Below are 20,127 nucleotides of genomic sequence, written 5' to 3'. Positions count from 1 at the left end.
TTGGTGGAAAGACTGTGGAGGGAAGAGATGAAGAGAAGATAGGACAACGTTTTCTATCTTCATTTATAACTTTAATTGGCATTTATTATATTTGATTTGTTGCAGTTGGAGTGGTGTTTGTGTCAGCTGATGTCTCATGATGATCTCAGTCCAGCGTTCCCTCTCTTTGAGCTCTGTGTTTGGTCTCCACCAGCTCCTGAGGGAAATCTGTCTCTTTAGCTTCTTAATGCTCCACTATGTTCAGCAGCTGCTCTCGGACCGTGTCTGTCTGCTGTTTGCTCTGAGGAGGTCGTGGACAGTGGCTACGGCTGAAGAAGTGTATAAATTCAAAGATGACAGACGGTAACTGAATCATTATTTTATTGCACAGTTTTTTTCTTTTAATTATATTTTTAGATTGCATTCACCATGGCCTTAAAAAGGTCATAAAAACTCTTCAACACCAAGATAGAAAGTTAAAATGAGCGCAGTGGAAAGACTTGACAGTGACTGTTTCCCTGGTAAAAATGTTGTAAATAGTTTCCATTGGGCACAATGCTGTTAGTGTGTGTAAGAATTCATTTGTAATGTGTGCTTTTTTTTATTCTTGCGGCTCACATCATGTGCTGTGGTGCAGTGGATGGATGGGCATCGGTTGAGAAAACTAAGGTCATCACATGACTCACTATCACAGGAGGAGGAGCCCTGGAGAGAGATCATCAGTTTCACCTGAACCTCAAGTTCTATTAGTTAGTTTATGATAAGTTTATTGCGCTACAGTGACAGTGGTATTACAAGATGAGACGGACTGTTCAGGACATCTAGCACCAGTTACACAGTGAACCTTTCTAAGACAGTCTGCAGTCACTTACCTCTGCCCCATTGACCCCATCACCGTTCTGTTCAAAGAAATGCATTTTATTAAGTGTTGCTGTATATTGGGTAAACTTGAAAGAAAGGGCTGATTTGTTTTAGCACTTGTGTCCTTGAGTTTTATTTTTAATTCATATATACGTATGTATTAGTTGAACCTGGATGAAACTAATGCAGTATAATGGAACAGGCCTGCAGTAAATCCTCCTTCATGAGGATTATAATGTTCAGTATTTACTGAATCTGTTTGAGAAGTGTTGTTTTATTTTGTAACTTGAGATTGTATGGACCCAGTAGACCGAGTGAATACACGTCGATCGGTTCACCATGTTGTAACCACTTTACATTACTGTTAGGAGATCAGCCATGACTGAAAGTCCACTAGGTGTTTACATTTCTCAGCAGATTTCAGCATCCCTCTGTCTTTATCAGGACCCGAGCCAGTACAGATGCAATACCGCCTCCACCTGCTTCACCAACGGCAGAGAGTCCAGACAGTGAGGAGGGTCTAGGTGAGTAACATGCTATCATTCACTTTGAAAAGTTAGACTTGTCTATACCACTGTGATTAAATCAGACCCACAGTGTAAACATGTTCATACTGCTGATTCTTAATAATGAATATACGACTGTCTATGTTTATGTATTTTACTGTATATCATATTTGTTGGTTATATAGTGTGTGTACATTGAATTCTTATCACACCTTTAGTTGTTTACCCTTCTTTTCCTTGCATTTACATTTCATAATATTCATATTGCATTTATTTTTGCATATTCATATCTATCCTCATTTGTTATACATACACCACAGACCTGACATGTTTGACTATAAAGAACTTGTATGATCTAAAGGAATTGTCTCATCACATGTTTGTATCAGGACCAGAAGTCCAGTCTAATCACCAATGATGGACCAGCACCTGCCTTTTCTTCTGCATCTGGCCTCATCATTCAACCACATTACATCAACACCTTGAGGTATGATCCCTGCACATGACGGATATTGTCTATACTGTGATCTTTTGCATATTCCCCTAATCAATACCTTTTGCACATCTTGACCAGCAGGAGTTTTGTCATTCTAAAACACTTTTGTACATAGTTGTGTAGTATCGTTTTAATTGTTTTATTTTCTTCTATATGTATCTATGTATATTTCAGTGTTGCAGTATTTGACTTTTAATATATATATATTTTTTATTTCCTCTGAATATGTTAATTGGATGCTACACCAAGCCAAATATCTTGTAAGTGAAAACCTACCTGGCAATAAACCTTATTTTCTGAGTCTGCCTTTGTGTCGTCGTCGTCATCATCATCCCTTCCTCATGCTGCTATATCCTGCAGAGGCCCACCCATGTGTCATGCAGTATCCCTTTGCCTTCATAAATCTGCAAGTGTATGACACTGAGGTTACAAGTAGAATTCAGATCCTATTTTCACACCTGAATTTGAATTGTACTTGTAACCTCAGTGTCACACTTGCAGGAATTTTGAACACCAAGTTTTATTGTTTTGTGCTTTGTATGTGTTCAGAGACGTTGACAGAAGCTCTTCCTCTTCCAGTCTGTGTTGCCTCACCACTATTGTGTTTATTTATATAAATGTATATTAATCTCTTCTACAAATTCTTCACATGTATCATTTGTTCATATTTATTCATAGTTTTGTTTTTATTACAGTATATGGTAAATGAGGTTTAAATGGATGATTGTATCTTTTATGTTCTGAAGTCCTTAGAATGCCTCAAACATTTCATAGTCAAAAGAGGAGCTGCTTGACATGTCCTTATTTTTCCTTTTGTGTTTTCATAGGGACGGCAGAATCCACCTCAGGGCCAGAACTGTACCTTGTGGAACCCAGGAAGAAATGGTAAGTCATGCGCATTACTCCACCCCATACGTACATTTAAGTTGTCGTCATATCGAATGCATCAGAAAACAACATGGATGTGATTATTAATATATTTGGCTTTAATATTACAGTTAAAATACTTGTTTGGAAACTTACTGTGTCTGATTTGTTGTTAAGGAACTTATTGTGATATAGTGATGGAGTAATGAGGAACTATTCAGTAACAACTGTTTATCACTTCACTGACCAAAGTGCTACAAATAGTAAACTGCCAGTTAAACCACAACCATCTAATGTTTAACATAGCCTGTTTTATGCTGAGATGTGTATTAGTGAGCAGATGTTTCATAAAAACAAAACTGTCAGCTGTAGCTATATGTGTACCTCGGCTCAAATTAGGGTCAAAATGATTTTGAGCTTGTAAAGTGATGTTCACAAATAATTCCAATGTTTGTAGTTGTAAATCAACCTTTGTAAACCTGTAAGATAAATCAGCTTGAGTAATTCAAGTTTGTGTTTGTGAAACAATTGCGCTTGTGTCAAAGAGATTTGTATTTGTTGAAAGTCTGAATCAAAACTCCACAAATGATCAGTGTTGAGGTTGAACAAAGACAGTGTAAAAGAAGAAATATATTTGTCAACATCTGTGTTGCGATACAGAGCAGAAAACTGTAAAACTCTGGTCAAAAGTTTCCACAGTGACACTGAAGTGACAAGGATCAAAATTCATACTTGTCAGTGTCTCACACTGGGAATGTTGCACACTGAGTTTTACAGCTTGCTAGCACTAGCATCTAGCATTAGCTTCTTCTTTTTTTTTTTCTTTTTTTTTTTCTTCTCTATTGGTGAAAAAGCAGGGACAACCAGAACAGAGGGGTGGGGCTTATTAGCAATAGCAGCTACCATTTTCATTAGCTCTAGCATTGGCAGCTGGCTTGCTGGAATTTTTCATTGAATGTATTTTATGATTTCATTATAAGATTGCAAAATGACAAGTGGGGGGGGGGGTAGTTTGCTTTAACTAGCATTTGCTTTTTTAAAAATTATTATTGGAGGAAAAAGAACGGGGACAAACAGAAAATGACACGGGGGGGGCGGCTAGCTTGCTAGCATTAGCAGCTAGCTTTCTGGCATTATTCATTGATGAACGCATTTAACAATTACAGATTTCTTTAATTTTACAGACTTTTGTACACTTTAAAAAAAAAAAAAAAACTGAATAGTTCTGTTAGAAAACTTAGTTATTTTCTGTAAAATTAGGATTTTCTTTTACAGTGTAGCAACAACAACAATGAGCTCATTTACTGATATGTTAACAGAGTATGTATTTCAGGAACACCCTCCACTAGAGTTCAATGCTTGACCTGTTGTGCTTGTAGAGTATGAATTTTGAATTTGAACAGAATATTACAGACTGAATATTTAATCTTTCCAGCTTTTAAACGGCAAAAATGAAAATACATTCATTGTATGTGGTTACTTTTTAGTTACATGAGGGGTTATTTACGGTTTATTTTAAGTTGAGTCTTTGTTTTTGAAGTGTTTTTTTTTTTTTTTACCATCCTTTCAGTTCATGTTCTCGTCTGTAATAATAACATTGTAATAACAGAGACAGGAACATGGTGACATTATTAAAACCAGTCAGGTGCTCTTCAGATTTGTGAACAGTAATATTATTGCCCAAACTGTCCATTATAAACATCCGTCGTAGTTTGCGGACCAACTTTGACCTACCAGACTTGCCGTAGTTGTGCATATTGTGGTTTCCTGTGCGATGAGAAATAAGAGCTGACATTATTTCATGTTTTACCTCTACAATAAGTGATTTTAAACAATCCCACTAAACAGCTGGCTTGTTGACTGCCTGTCGGATCACCTGTCCGCTTGTGTTTCATGCCCCATTGGACTTTGTTGTAATGAAGCGTTCAGCAGCCGTATATGCTCTGAATTTTCTAAATCTCCAGAGCTGTCTAATGCCTTAAACTCCCACACAACAACATATGGATGAATGATTTTGGAGAGAAGTCTGTATCCCAGCTGGTGTGGCACAATCCTGCATTTTCACCCACCCAGCCGCCCAGCATTAGAGCTAAATGAAGCACATGGAGGATGAGATGGTCCCATCAATCTTTCACTCATTTGTCTCTAATCAGAATATTTTTCCTCTATCCCTCCTCCACCGCTTCATTCTCATTCATTACAGATTTCTGCAGAGCCATATAGCCAGACAATCAGACCATCAAGAAGTGCTAAGTGTGCTCGTGATTCAGTGTGTGCGTGTGTGTGTTTGAGGGAGAGAGTGTGTAAATCTAGATTGATTGGCTGATGGTAAATGAGCAGATTTATATTAATTATCCAGACAGATAGATGGAGAAGTGATTGCTATATGCTCAATCTTTTTCTCCTCAGTTTGCACTGTGTCGTCCAATCTGTTGGTCTCTCTAATTCACACACACACACGCGCACACACACACACACACACACACACACACACACACAGTAATGGACAGCAACTGAAAATACACACAAGCTGAAGAGTTGCAGCAGTTGGAGTGTGTGGGGTTTCCATCACCCACTCCTCTGTCTCCAGTCTGCAGGTCACTGTCTATACACTCATGATGGAACCAACACAATGACACCCCAGTGCACACACAGATGTGTGCATGTTTACGGACAGTTCAGTCTCCCCAATGTGTAAGATAATGCAGTATCATACACAGGCGGTTCTCTCTGTCCAAAGACATGCACATTAAGTTAATTTGCAACGCTGATTAACGTTTTTATGCTTTACAGGATTAACGTTTTTATGCTTTACTATACGTTCACTTTGGATGCCTTACTACACTATGTCCTTTTAATGACTTTTATTCCTTACCATACTATGTCGCCTTTGACTTTCTATGCCTTATTATACTATGACGTTTTTATACTTAACTATGACGTTTTTTATGACTTTTTATGCCTTTAGTATGAGTTTTTATGACTCATTATACTATGACATTTTTATGCCTAACTACAGTTTTCATGACTTTTGATGCCTCACTGTACTGATATTTTTATCCCTATTTATGCCTTACTATACTATGATGTTTTTAAGACTTTTTATAATTTACCAATTTAGTATACCATGTTTTACTGTACTGACATTTTCATGACTTTTTATGACATTTATGACTTTCTGTTCCTTATATCATTTTTATCACTTTTTATGCCTTACTTTAGTATGACATATTTATGACTTTATATAACTTACTATACTATGTTTTTATGCCTGACTATACTATAACATTATTATGCCTTATTATACTTTGTCGTTTTTATGACTTTTCATGCCTTACTATACTATGTCGTTCTCGAGTTTAACTATACCATGAAGTTTTTATATCTTACTACACTGTCCTTTTAATGACTTACTACACTGTCGTTTTTGACATTTTTATGCCTCAATTTACTGTTTTTATGCCTTACTATACCAATTCGTATTTTGTGCCTTAGTATCTTATGTCATTTTTTGACTTTCTGTCTTATTACACTATGACGTTTTTGTGCCTTAGTATTCTGTCGTTTTTATGACTTTTTGTCCTTTACTACACTTTTTGACTTCTTATGCCTTAGTATAATGTTTTTGACTTTCTGCCATAGCTTACTACAGTATTTTATTTATTAATATAGTATGATTTTTTTTTTTTAATTCCATTGTATACTATGAAATATTTATGCGTTACTAAAGTACGACTTTTTTATGCCTTACTATAATCTGACTTACTGCTACCAGTTAATCTTGTGATGCAGCTTGATTTCTGACAAGCCAGAATCCATTTTACCAGGCTCCTGTTCAGGCATGTCTTAGCTCAGAAGTGGCATAGTTTTAAAAAAGTTGAGACGCCTAATGCTGAATATGACAGTGATGTTTCCCTAACTTTTACCAAGTGGTTTAGTTTCTTCTCTGTGACCGCAGTTGGCTGGCTGCAGAACAGGATATTTGTTTAGCTCGGTGCCACCGTGACCTGGATAAAAAGGATGGATATTAAGTGGATGAGTGTGTCACTTATGTTTATTTTTTCATTTGAACCAAACATGAGGTAAAAATAGAGGACTCTATTATAAAGCAACTGAATGACTCAGAAATTCATAGATGTGGAAACCTCCTTCAGAGTTCCTTGTCATGTTTATACATCACTCTATCTCCTACCAATCCACTGTGGGACAAAAAGACGACAGTGTGAATGAATGAACAAATGAATTCATTCATACTTCAGTCGGGGTAAAATATCTTCAACCTTTTCTCCAGTGAAAAGAAGAAACTTTTTCCAAGGTAATGTAGATGAATGTGATTCCCTACAGTCATGTGGGTCACAAACAGGGTCCAACTCAACAGGTTAAATGAGGTGGGATAGTGAGGTATCATCAGCAAAGAGGGGAAGTCACAGCTGTCAGCATCTGCGTCCGTGTGAAGCCTCTGAAGGTCTTCAGACTGAAGCCAGAGTCTCCATTTCTGCCTCTGCCTGCCTCCATAACCACTATAGTAATAATGCCTATCAGTCTCTGTCACAGCGTGGTGTGTGTGTTCATTCATGCATGTGGTCATCGTGTGTGTGTGTGTGTGTGTGTGTGTGTGTGTGTGTATATTTTGGGGGGCGGTCACTGATAAAGCGCTGATAGTGTCCATCCATGGCAGATGATGTAAAGCCTGCTGTCTCTCCAGGCAGATTGGATTTTCAGGCCTGCTGATTTGCTGAGAGATGGAGCCTGGACCTCCTTCAAACACACACACACACACACACACGCACAGAGAGAGGGAGAATCCCACAAAGACGCATTCACCTGTTCAATCGCTGTGCACAAAATAAGCACATAAAAGCCCAGTGACACACATAGACACAAGTACATACAAAAACACACACACACACTTAAATATTATTCTTCTGCCAAAGCCTTTAAAGGCGACCATGTGGAAATTGATCTCCATTTCTAAAGAGCACAGATTCATTGTTACAACCTTCTCTCACACACACACACACACACACACACACACACACAGAGCCTGTCACTGTGTTCCCAGATGGCCCGCTGACACACAGTCCCAGCCTCTTCAGTCTTACCTGTCGACAATCAGTGGTGATTTTTGTTCATTTGTCTCCGCTATTTACGCAATGGGGGGGGGGCAACAACAAAAGCCTGTGTGTGTGTGTGTGTGTGTGTGTGTTTTTATGGTACTACAGCAACACAAAGGACAGAGATGAATGAAGGCACACTTTCATTTGAGCAAGAATTGCCCCCCCCTCATTATCAACATTAATTCAGCTGCTCTGAGCTTTGTGTGTTGTATTTATTAATAACACTGAGGTCCACTCACTGCTCTACAGGCTTAATTATTCAGAGGCTTGTATTCAACGTTTCATGACCACCTTGCATTCAAAACGAGCGTCGTTCAGCAGGAAAATCAGTGAAGTGCAGCCTTCACCTGTTGTGGAATTGCACCACTAACCCAGTTTGCAGGGTTAAGGGTGTAAGTCAGGCTATATTCACAATTCTTCTTATTGTCATTGAAGCTCATAAAAAGACAAAAACAAACGTGTGTATTCGGGGCCTGATAAATGTTCTGCACCACAGAGCTTCACCATTAAAAACACATCAGTGAAACACGCTCTTGTATTGTCTGACATGTTGCTTCATTACCATCAGCGCACACACACACACACACACACACACACACTGTAGTTCATTTTGACCCATTCACACACACACATCCTGCTGTTGTCAATACTTACACGCTCATCAAACGTGTATTAATCCGCAGCTGGAAATAGTCCCCAACAAATGTTAACACTATAAACTCCCATTTGAAAAATGCTTGCTAAAAACTACAGTGACCTGCTGTTTTAACTAAATTATTTAGCCTTTGTTAAAAATGAAACTACGTGTTTGTGAAACATCTGTAAAGATGTGCGTCTTCAGTAGGAGCCAGTGGGGTTGTGCCACAGACAGGATCAGGAAGTCAGACAGGGCTGAGAGACAGACACTGGGTCATTTCATGTGATTTGTTGACAATGAAATAGAAGATAGAATAATATCAGTAATAACAAAAACATTTTAACCTGCAAGTTATAAATGAAAGGATTGGCTTTCATGTTATGTTGTCAGTTATAAAATGTAAAAAGTCCTTTAAGCATGCAGATAATCCATTAATATATTGCAGTCCATTAATTTATAAATTAATTATCCTCCTGTAATCTCATTAAAATTGATTAATCACATCATTATTTATGTTTAAATAAAAAAAAAAAAGGGAGTGTCATAGAAGAGATTCTTTTAAACATTTGCTTTTATTGTTATATTTCAGTTTGGAATTAAACTATTAAAATTAAAGAAAATTCTAGAGTATTTTGTCAGAAAAAAAGTCAAACCCAGTGACAACAAAACAAAAGCAGAAATGAATGATTTCACTCTAAAATATTGGCGTTGAATGTCAAAACTGTTCAGAAACCCCGGCGGCATCAACGCTGTGTCTGTGTGTGGGGAGGAGGGAACCCCTGAAGCCTCCCTTCACCCCAGTCTGGTCACATGATGTTATGATTTTTGCTAGAATCCTTCACAACAACAACAACAACAACAACATCAGCAACAACAACCGGATTTACCAGAATCTGCTTATCTGACGTTCTTAGCTGCCGCACAGAGAAAAACACAATTTGGGATTAACTGATCTTTTCCTCGTGTAAAGAGCTTCTACTATGATTACAGTAATAATGCACATAATGTCATTTTAAGCCAAATTCAGTTTAATAAAATGTAGTTTTGTATTCACCCCCAATTTCTTAAGTTGTTAAATTCACATGGAGACAAAGAGCTTGATGGGATGTTTCTGCGTCCTCAGCTTTATCTGGCATCTCATTGGTTGTTGTGAGCGCAGTGTGTGACGAGCCATAACTGGCGAAGATGGTTGATTTTTATCACTTGATTGTTATTTTCACGACACAGACGATCTTGTCTTTTGCTTTTTCGCTTGGTGATTTTATATTTTTGTTTGTGCAGTGGTAGAATTAGGGTTTAACAACCTGTTAGTGAGTCAGGGGCACATCTACATCTGCCTGGTTTAACCTACAAAGAAATACACTGACCACCAGACCAAGACCACGTCATGGTATTTGGATTCTGCCTAGTGGCATCCGGTCTGAATTCCCAATGAAGCTGTTGTCATTCACATGTTTTTCTGTTTGTTTCCAGACAATGGTCAGGATAGTGACTGAAATGTGGCCCATTTAGACGACAATGTTAACCAGCGGCAGCAGTGAAAGTTCACTTCGTGACATGACGCAGAAATCCAGCTCTCAAACATCACATGACCTTTAACTGTAACTTAGTGTGAACTACACAATGTCGCCCGTTTATGTGTATGAGTTAATCCAACAAGGTTCCAGTCATTCAGGCATTCAAGCCAGGTTTATACAGGTTTTCCAACTGACTTCCTTATGGCCAGCCTGACTGCTTCCAGCTGCCGCATCAGGGTCAGCACTTCAACACGGCTGTGGTGGTTAAGATTTACATTTAACCTCACAGTTTGGTGATACCAAGCTGCAGCACATACTGTGAATCTTTCAAACCGTAAAGCACTTGGCCAAGCGTAATAATGTGAGATTCTGTCTTATTTATAGTCATGCTGGTGACTGCTCTTGCCCCTTTAAAGCTAATTATTTCTGAAAAACCAAGACACTATTAGAATCAGTTAATGCCATTCCAGAGGCCACATTGTGCTGTTTATTTATATATATCTTCATTACAAAGCATGTCTCAAAGGACTTCAGTCTGGATGATACAATCATGTTCCCACACCTTCAGGCAGGACAGTGTCTCATATCTGTCCCAGTTAGAGCCCCAGTCACTGTCACTGTCTTTGTCCCATTTTCTGGTCCAGGCCTCAGCCTCGAACCGGTCCCCACACTCCACTGTGGAGCAGCAACTCTGACGTATAAACCATCAAAACAAACAGAAATTATATAAGTGGGTTCATGAAATCAGCTTTGAAGTATTTAGCACTTCTATCCAGTGGGACTTACATGAGGATCAGTAGAATTTAGCTAAGTGATGATACTAATATCCAAAACTTAGGAGCACATGGGTCAGGGCTTTTTAGCTATTTCTATTCAATTAGAAGATTTATATGTGAGGTAGATGCTGGAGGAGAAGACAGAATAAGAGGACAGGTGTAGCTTTCTATAATGATGCTTTAAACTAAATGCTAATGTCATTATTTTAACTGATATTTAGCAGGTAGCTATGTTTACCATATCCACCACCTCAGTTAAGTGAGTTAGTGTGCTAACATTTGCTAATTAGCAATAAAAACAAATTGCAGATGAGGTTGATGGTAATACCATTAGCTTTGCAGGAATATGATCACAAATCATAGTGAAGGTTTGACCTGCTTATGGCACTAATTAGCTGCCACTAGCGTGAGTGTGGCTAAGTTATGCTAGTAGCAGCTAATGTGGTTGCTACTGGTGTGAATGTGGCTACATGCAGCTGCTAGCTGCAAATAATATTGTTTGAATGGGGGCGAAGCATGACCCAGATTTTCTAATCTATTAATTCTATTAATATAAAATACAAAGAAAGATAAATTTCACCAAAAATTAAATCACTCATCATTTAACAGAGCAGAATAGAAACAGCCAGATGAATGTGTAGGTTTTTAATATTCTCTCGCACACAGCCTCTGTGATTACACTGTGATTCACTGCTTAAGCCACTTGTTGTACAAGTCTGAGTTGATGAAATAAAACAGACAAAGACAGATTTAGGGTAAAAGACAAAAACAGCATCCTTCTCATCTTCTCGTGTATTTCTCAGAAGATTTTCTATCCACAGGAGTCAAAATAAAACACTCCATCCTGGCGATTTGTTCACCGTTAAGATGTTAGATGGAGGAATCATTGAACTACTGACATTTTCCCCTTAAAACTGAAACTCTTTCCAAGTCACCAGCTTTTTAACAGCATTTTGTTTTTCTCTTCAAGAGACTTTGAGACAGAAACTACTTGCACTGATGAAGAGCCCAGTTTTGATTGAAGAGGTTTACGGCTACAAAGAGGTGATAGAGGTTTGTCTCTGTTTGTATTTCTAAAGTCACATCACTGTGAGTTTGATTGGATAAGAGAATATTTTTCATCAAGTCGAAGCTGCATTTTTGAATATATCCAATAACAATAAAAATACAATCCCATACCACTTAAAATGCATTTATAATGTACATGTACTTGTAAGAATGAGTTCATCCCGTTCAAATCCAAATACATAATCCACTCCTGGTCAGATCAACACATTATAGATCTTGTCTTAGAAAACCAACATGTTGTTTATGCAGCAAATCTACGAATTTATGTTGATTTTTGATATTTTTTTGTGTCACAATAATAAGGCAATGTTATTATTTGTTTTTCTCCTTGGCCTCTTGCAGAATCATCAGGAACAAAGCAGTATAATATTTCCTTTTGATGATGCCCTTTTGTATTCAAACACCAAAGCTTACCGCTTTTCATAGTTTTTAATAAAATATTGCATTATTGTACATTTTCTTTTTCCATCACAATCATCGTCATTTTTTGGCCAACACACTCCCTCACACAGACAGGGTTTTCTCTCTACATTTGTTTGATCATCTGTTTAGAGTGCTGGTGCACAGCTTTGACGAAGGCGCCCACGTTCTCCGGGTCCATGTCGGGGTAAAGGCCGTGGCCCAGGTTGGCAATGTAGCCCCTCGTGCCGAAGCCCTCCAGCATCTTCTTCACGATGTCTGAGATGCGCTCCTGAGGAGAGGAGAGTAAGAGGAGAAGATTTCATGTTTATACAATACAGCAGTTATTTCAGGTCACGGCTAAACTTGTTAACTTTTTGTCTGCTATTGTCTGACAGCGGCACTTGAAGCTCAAGAGAGTGAAATTCTTCTTTTTACTCTTTTTTTATTCATTTTTGCGAATGACACTTGCTCACTAATGGAGCAGAGCAGGTGGCAGCTTAAGGCGGTTTGAGGGATGTTCCAGTGAATCTGACTTTCGCATGAGGAAGTACGTGAATTTTGAGCCCAAGTCTTTCAGCCCAATTTTATTTAGTAGTGCAGCAGGAGTTACACGGCTAAGAGTAAGAATGGGGTGATGATCTGACCTTTTCTTTGTTTAGGAGATGTAAATTCTTTACATATTTACTTATTTTACATCTATACTTTAAACTTTTTTCCATCTGTAAGTAGTTATTTATCATTACTGTTATGCTTGTTGTGCAAGTATCTCCTTTTGCAAAGACTTGTGATACTGAGAATGAGTGGGAGGTTTTGTTTTTTTCAAAATGAAAAGTGAAAATATAAAAGATAAGGAGAAAAACAAGAAAGTTAGATTTCTGTGTGTGTGTGTGTGTGTGTGTGTGTGTGTGTGTGTGTGTGGCAGCCATTAAACCCAAACTGGGAGTGGACGTTACCTTTGGAGCGTAGAGAGCACAAGGGTCCATGTTTCCCTGCAGGCTGACCTTCCCTCCTGTGCGCTCCCTGAACACACACACAGACACACACACGACAGGACACACAGGGTAATCCTTTAACCAACAGGTTAAGTATTTGATGAGTGGAGCAGAAAACACAGACAGAGTTTGTTGACTTAAACGCTGCATCCTGTGACAAACCAGGGACGAGGGAGAGGTCAGTAATAGTTAACCCGCTCCTCAGGAAATGCCACAGTGCGGGGGTCACGATTCGTGCTACAGCCGGCCTCACCCCTGAGACGGATTCAGCTTCAAGTTGTTTTTATACGGTCTGACCGCGGCTGTAGCTGTATCTGCTTTTAACTGAAGGACATTCACGTATCGATCCTTTCCTGAGCTCACATTCCAGAGGTGTGTCGACACTTCAAACGCCACAAACTACAATCAGAGGAGCCAGCGAGGGCTGCAGCTCAAACCTCTGATGTGGCACATTTAACACAGAAGAAACGGGCTTTTTGCTCCATGTTGTTATCTCACGACCAACACGGCTTTTTACATAGTTACTGAAAAGATATCAGCTGTGTGTGTGTGTGTGTGTGTGTGTGTGTGTGTGTGTGTGTGTGTGTGTGTGTGTGTGTGTGTGTGTGTGTGTGTGTGTGTGTGTTACCTTGCTGATCGTGGGTCAATGGTCCAGTCCAGCCCGACTACCTCATAGTGAGACTGAGAGAGATCCTCCAATCCGTAGTGAGCGTCCTTTGCAAACGCAATCTTGAAAACACACACACACACACACGTAAAATTAATCAATTTCAATTTTTTAAAGCCACTGTTTCACAAATCAGCTCGTACTATTTAGGTGCTTTGTTTTTATGCCTTTAGTATAGTGACAGTCAGAGAGAGACAGGAAAGTAGGGGAAAGGGGGGAAGGGGGGGGGGGGGCGGGTGACACTGCAGCCCAGGGCCACGGGTTGGATTCAAACCCGAGCTGCTGCGGTCAGGACTAAGCCTGAATGGTATGTCCCCCCCCAGCTTATACTATTTTTGGTGCAATGCTGCCACCTGCTGGTCGTCAGGTACACCAGTGATTTTTCACCAAATGAATCCTTAATGATCCCTCAGGGGAATCGACGATGTTGAAGCAACAGAGTGACGATAAGAATAGATCCGAGTATTGAAACTAATATAGAAGCAATTATTACAAGACAGTAAACTGAATAATGCAACAGCTGGTTTCACTGTTGAGTTGTTTTGTGTCTTACAGGCTGTTGTGTGTGTGTGTGGTGTGTGTTGTGTGTGTGTGTGTGTGGTGTGGTGAGTGTGTGTGTGTGTGTGTGTGTGTGTGTGTGTGTGTGTGTGTGTGTACATCATTAGCTCTTCAGGTCAGGTACAGATGAAAGCGCACACGCAGAAATATGTGAATGTGTGTTTTGTGTTTGTACACATTTATATATCGGGACAAGAGTATGTTTATTTGTTTTTGTTTGTTTTTCTGTCTCTCACCATGGGAACATCCTTTCCCGCCTCCTTCAGTTTGTCTTTGACACGGCGAGCGATGTCTCGGAGGTACGGCAGAGAGAACTCTTTAAACTCAGCGGGGCCCAGGATCCCGGCGTGGGACTCAAACACCTGCAGAGCCTGAACAACACACACAGCCGAGGACATGAGGGGATTTATTGAACATGATTAAATCGCGGCGACACATCAGATCCGCAGCACCCTCTGCTATTGGAGACAATAGTAAACACACATAAATCGGTCAGGCCCAGTCTTCATGTCATCCTTTAACTTTCTAATATACTGGACTGTGGTTCACCAGCTACTCGTGTACATCACTCCCTGGTGTGAAGTTCTTCCTCGGCTCATATTAACCACTGGCCACTGACAAACTAGTGATTTACCAAATCAGGTTGGACCATTAAAACTTAAGGAATGTTTCAGCAAGTAAAGACTTCAGTAATGTGCAAATTGGTTGCTAGGAAACATTTGCAGCACCGTCCAATCACTAATTAACAAATATAGCCTTTTATATGTAACAGATCCTCCCAAAGTAAGAGTGTAGGGGCGATGTGTTACACTCCACTGCCGATCCTTTACACGTGTTTGTTAATGTGTAGATCATCTTCTCATACAGCAAATCTGTTTTTAATCAACATGTGTAAAGTTATTTATTTGCGTATTAATATCATTCTCCACGTCCTTATTATCGTAATATTTAACAGGTTTGTGTGTGTCCGTGTGTGTGTGTCTGTGTGTGTGTCAAATTAAGTTTCTAGAATTGAATAAGAAGTTGTTTGGGTGGTGAAATCCATTTAAATTTATCATTGCGTAAATCTCCACTTAATAAACACCCAACTAAATCAAGAGTTTTACTTCACTTACTTTTTAACATAAATCTCATTTTCAATCTTTACTTTTTATCCTTTATACGTCATTTTTGTAGTTCTCGTTTGTCACACCAGTCTTTTAAATCAACAGTAGGAGCATGCTGCGTAATCACTGTAAAGCACTGAATAATAATCTCCCCTGCAGGAAGGTCAGAGGTCAGGCAGAGTGGGTGCTCAGTCCCCACTGGAGGACCTGAACCTTTGTTCTCTCTCAAACCACCCTGCTGCCCCACATACTAAAAACGACAACATGCTCTGTTGGTATGACATTGTCTAGACTTTGTGTAATAATCCAGGTTTCTGCTCTGAGGCTCAACTTCTCTGGAAAAAAGAAAATTGCTGCCTCAACCAGATTTTGTGCTGATACTGAGAAGCAAGAAGAGTCGGCACGAGCGGCCACGATCAGCAAACAGTATTTACGTCCTCCTCTAAAATACACAAAACACTTTATTCTGAATCTCTGAGGTCTGCTCGGTCGGCAGTTACATAATAAATAAAAAGTGTAGCATTGTGACTGGAGGAAGGTGGTGGTGGTGGGGGGGGGTCTGACCTGAGCTCCAGCTGCCACCTGTCCCAGCAGATACTCCACTATCACGTCTGTCAGCATCTTCAGCAGCATGTGGCTGGCCTCCGGGTGTCGGTACAGCCAGCGCTTGGCCTTGGAGTGGGTGTTGGAGCCTCCGCCCTCTATCATGTAGGACATCAGCGTCCACTGTGGAGGGACAAATCAAGGAGGGGAGAGCTTTAAACATTTTTTCTTTAACCTACTCGGCCAAACTCTGATTCCATCAGAATACGTGCGCATGCTTTTCTACACGTCTCTGAATGAGTCTGTATCATCTCTCACCGGAGCTCCAGTGAATCCTATGAGCGGCACTTTGCCCTCGATCTTGTGTCTGGTCAGCGTGATGGCTTTGAAGACGTAGCCCAGCTCCTTGGCCACGTCCACTTTGACGTGCAGCCTCTGCAGGTCTTCTGGCTCCTTCAGGGGCTCCGGGAATGTTGGACCTTTACCTGGCACCATCTGGACGTCCATGCCCATGGCCTGGAAGAGGAGAGGGGGGGTGGGGTCAATGACCTGTCCTGATGATTGACTAAATCACAGACACCCAAAACATTTTTTCACCTAAAATGGACATGAGAAATAAAGAACTTAATATCTGGGAACATCCATCCCTGGCACTCCCTTCAAAATAAAAGCCTAGCAGCTCAAAACAGTAATACATTAATAAGAGATTGTTTCAAAGCACCTAACTTTGCTATATGTGTTATTAAAATATGCAAACCATATTGTATAACATGCAGATTTTCCCTCATCACTTCACATCACAGATACAGGTGTAAGCTGCTAATATGCAACAATATGGCCACTAGGGGGCAGAAGGTGCGGAGAGACACACAGCCGACACATCCGTCCAACATTCACTCTCCTTAGAGCTCTGCTAATTTGTGAACTGTAAAACTGTTAGCTAAAAGAAGCTAAAACACTCCCTTAAAAAAACAACAACTTCTAAATCACATGTAGTCATTTGACTCAATACAAGCTGAAGTAATGCCACTAACACCAAAACTTTCACAGAAAAATATGAAATATGCAGAGAACAGGGTAAAGAAAGGTCTTGTTACTCTCACCTGTGGGACGACCAGGATGTCAGAGAAGATGATGGCAGCATCGAAGGGGAAACGTCTCAGAGGCTGAAAGTGGGAAAAAAAGTAAAGAGATGAACTTGCATGAAAATGTGTTTGTGGTTTGTAGTTTGTCGTCTCATGACAATGCTCTGAAGATATTCTATTAATCACTCACATCGTCTCGACGTAATGTAACACGACTTAAAAGTGTCAAACGCCGCTGGTTCGGTTGTTAACTGTGTAAAAACACCTTTTAAATATCAGCCAATTAAGATTTTCCTGTATGAATCTAGAGATTTACCTGCAGAGTGAGCTCACAGCAGGCCGCCGGGGACCGACATGTCTCGAAGAAGTCCTTTCCCGCCCTGGACTCACGAAACTCTGCAGATTGGATTCAACAAATTGTGACGATAATAATAACAATAATAATAATAATAATAACAACAGGTGCTGAACATATGCATACAGGCAGACAGAAAACAAACAGACAACTTGATAAAACCATTAAAATAGAAGGGTTAGGGTTAGAAATACAGATAGAGACGTGTTGTAAAAAAAATAAATAAATAGATCACACATACAGTACATATAACTTTTTTCACAGAAGACATTTTGACATGTGTCCGTGCTGACTCACTGTCACATCGCTGTGTCTTACATGAATAGAAGAGTTATCGTTAAACAAGCCAAAATGTCTGCTGTGGAAAAGGAAGACACTGTTGGAGGACAGTACCTGGCAGATATCTTCCAGCCTGTCTCATACACCAGACGGGGACATGTTCAGTTTCTTCTCCTCGCGCCGCTCGCAGGAATGTATCGTTCAGGAGCTGAGGGAAGTCCTTTGGGCTAGAAAGTGAAAGAGAACAACATCTACACATTTTTTTTGCTACCAAACAAAGCCAAGTGCATAACAATATAAATAAGATAATATAGTGATAATAACTGATGCAGCCCCCAGTGCACACATGAAAAACAAAGTGTTATTAACGTTAACACAAAGATGTGACTCTTCTCTAAGTGGTGGACTGTAAGTCACATTCATTAATTACTCCTATTGACTTCCATCTATTTTATCAGTCACACTAATCTTACTAAACTTTATTGTAGAACAAACTAATGCAAATTTTTTGCACATTTTGGCTTCAGTACACTAAGACTCTAACAGTCCAACACACTCTCATCGTACATATTTAAATTACAAAAAGTTAATGAGAATTTGCATTTAGCTGGCAATGTCCTAATCACTATAACCTTAGGGCTACAATACAGTAGCAAGCTTCTGTTATCTAAAACACAAGCATACCCCTCCCTTTCCCCCCCAGCAATCATACTGGACACACTGAAGAGCTGTCAATGACAGAGTGATTAAGGGAGATAACACTCCTCTTCTGTCTTATCATGAGCCAGCAGCAGAAAAAAACCGTTGAATGAAAGGCTGCTTTGGATTTATCAGTGACGCATCACAACCTGACTGAAATTCAAACTCTGATGGAAATCTAACTGTTGGGTGGGATGGACCACTAAAAAGTAAAGTAAACTAGTCGTGTCAACTTCATTTCACTCCTCGCACACACTTTAATACAACTGCTGTTAGAAGAAATACATATGTATAAAAAAATACCTAATGTAATAATAAAGTAAACAAAAGAAATCAGAAATATGAAAACATTACACAGCAGAAGAACAGATGCAGCCCCAGTGCACACATGAAAAAGTATGTATTATTAATGTTAACACAAAGATCTAACTCATGTTTTATTTTATCATTTATTCTAATTTTAGTGCCAAAATTTGAGCACTAGTGTTTGTTTTAGTCTTGGATATTTCAGGACACGTTGTGATCCACTATTGATTCTGCCTTTCTTCTAGCAGGAATCCCTTAATAACACTGCAGTAAGAACTACTCATAAAAAAATATGTATTTTCTCACCAACATTGGAAGCTGAGCTAATTCAGACTAAAAATGTTTTTGAGCTAGTCTCTGATGAATTGTCTATATGTCTAATTTACCAGCGGATCCAAATGATTCGTAAAAGCTGGAAATTAATGTAGCGACACGAAATGTTAATCTTTCTGCGAAGACAATGTTTTCATAACAAGGACACAGGCAGGTTTCCGGACGTGACTCCGACTTGACGGCTACTAGCCAAATTGCTAACATTATAATGTAACGTGTTAACGGTACGTGCTAACAGCGGGGCTACTTACAGTATTAAATCGTCCTTGCTCATGTCGGCAGCGCTGAGGAGGTGTCAGGCTTTTCTCAGACGCTCCTCTGTCTCTCTCTGGAGATGTCAGTCGCGACCTGCTGCTCCTCAACTGTCATTTAAACGCGCTTGCACAACTCTATCAGTTGCTACAGCACCACTGTGCTCCAGGGCGCGGCCATCTTGGAAGACCACGTGACCAAACCAGGAAGCAAACCGGGGTTTCAAAACAAAAGACCTCTTTCTTTCTGTAAATAAAGTACTCATTAATATAATTAACGAGTTTTTCCTCCTCTTTAAATCTCACACAATATACGGTTAAATATAATATCCGATATGATTTAGGGGACATCTCCACATTCTTGCAAATAAATAAATTAGCCTAAATACAGTTCCACAGATGACCGTTGACGTGCAGACGTCTGTGTAGTGCCTCATCTCCAGTCTGTTACTGGGAGCAGTTCCTGCTGCTCTGTCTGAACACAGTTCATGTTGTTATTTTCTTCATCACAGTGTCTAACTACCTGCTGTACATTTAAACTTACACTAGTTCTGCTCCAGCACCCAGAGCTCTCTGCTCCTTTTAGCGACTGACTGATCGATTGAACTAACTATAAATGCAATTTGGCAAATTAAATGAATGAAAATCATATGGGATCAATTTGTTGTTAAGGACAATCTCTCAGAAAAAGTAAGAGTGACAGTTTAAATCTCTGACAGCTAAAAAG

The 20,127-nt window shown here is 39.6% G+C and overlaps 1 protein-coding gene across 1 annotated transcript; it reads right to left on the bottom strand.

Moving 5' to 3' along the window:
* Positions 1–11,386: 11,386 nt before the first annotated feature.
* On the bottom strand, positions 11,387–19,587 carry urod (uroporphyrinogen decarboxylase). Its single transcript, XM_022768921.1, has 10 exons — positions 19,401–19,587; positions 17,926–18,038; positions 17,494–17,573; positions 17,196–17,258; positions 16,411–16,608; positions 16,114–16,275; positions 14,680–14,814; positions 13,847–13,947; positions 13,180–13,246; positions 11,387–12,515 (listed from the first exon to the last, which is right to left on the bottom strand). Exons 1-10 carry the CDS (start codon positions 19,421–19,423, stop codon positions 12,351–12,353), a joined length of 1,107 nt encoding a protein of 368 aa, XP_022624642.1. The 5' UTR covers positions 19,424–19,587; the 3' UTR covers positions 11,387–12,350.
* Positions 19,588–20,127: the final 540 nt, after the last annotated feature.

The sequence above is a fragment of the Seriola dumerili genome, unplaced genomic scaffold (genome assembly GCF_002260705.1).
Source record: "Seriola dumerili isolate Sdu_G_001 unplaced genomic scaffold, Sdu_1.0 BDQW01001892.1, whole genome shotgun sequence".
In the NCBI taxonomy this organism is placed as follows: domain Eukaryota; kingdom Metazoa; phylum Chordata; class Actinopteri; order Carangiformes; family Carangidae; genus Seriola; species Seriola dumerili.
Note: the sequence above shows the minus strand (reverse complement) of the source record. Positions and strands in the feature narration are given on the sequence as shown.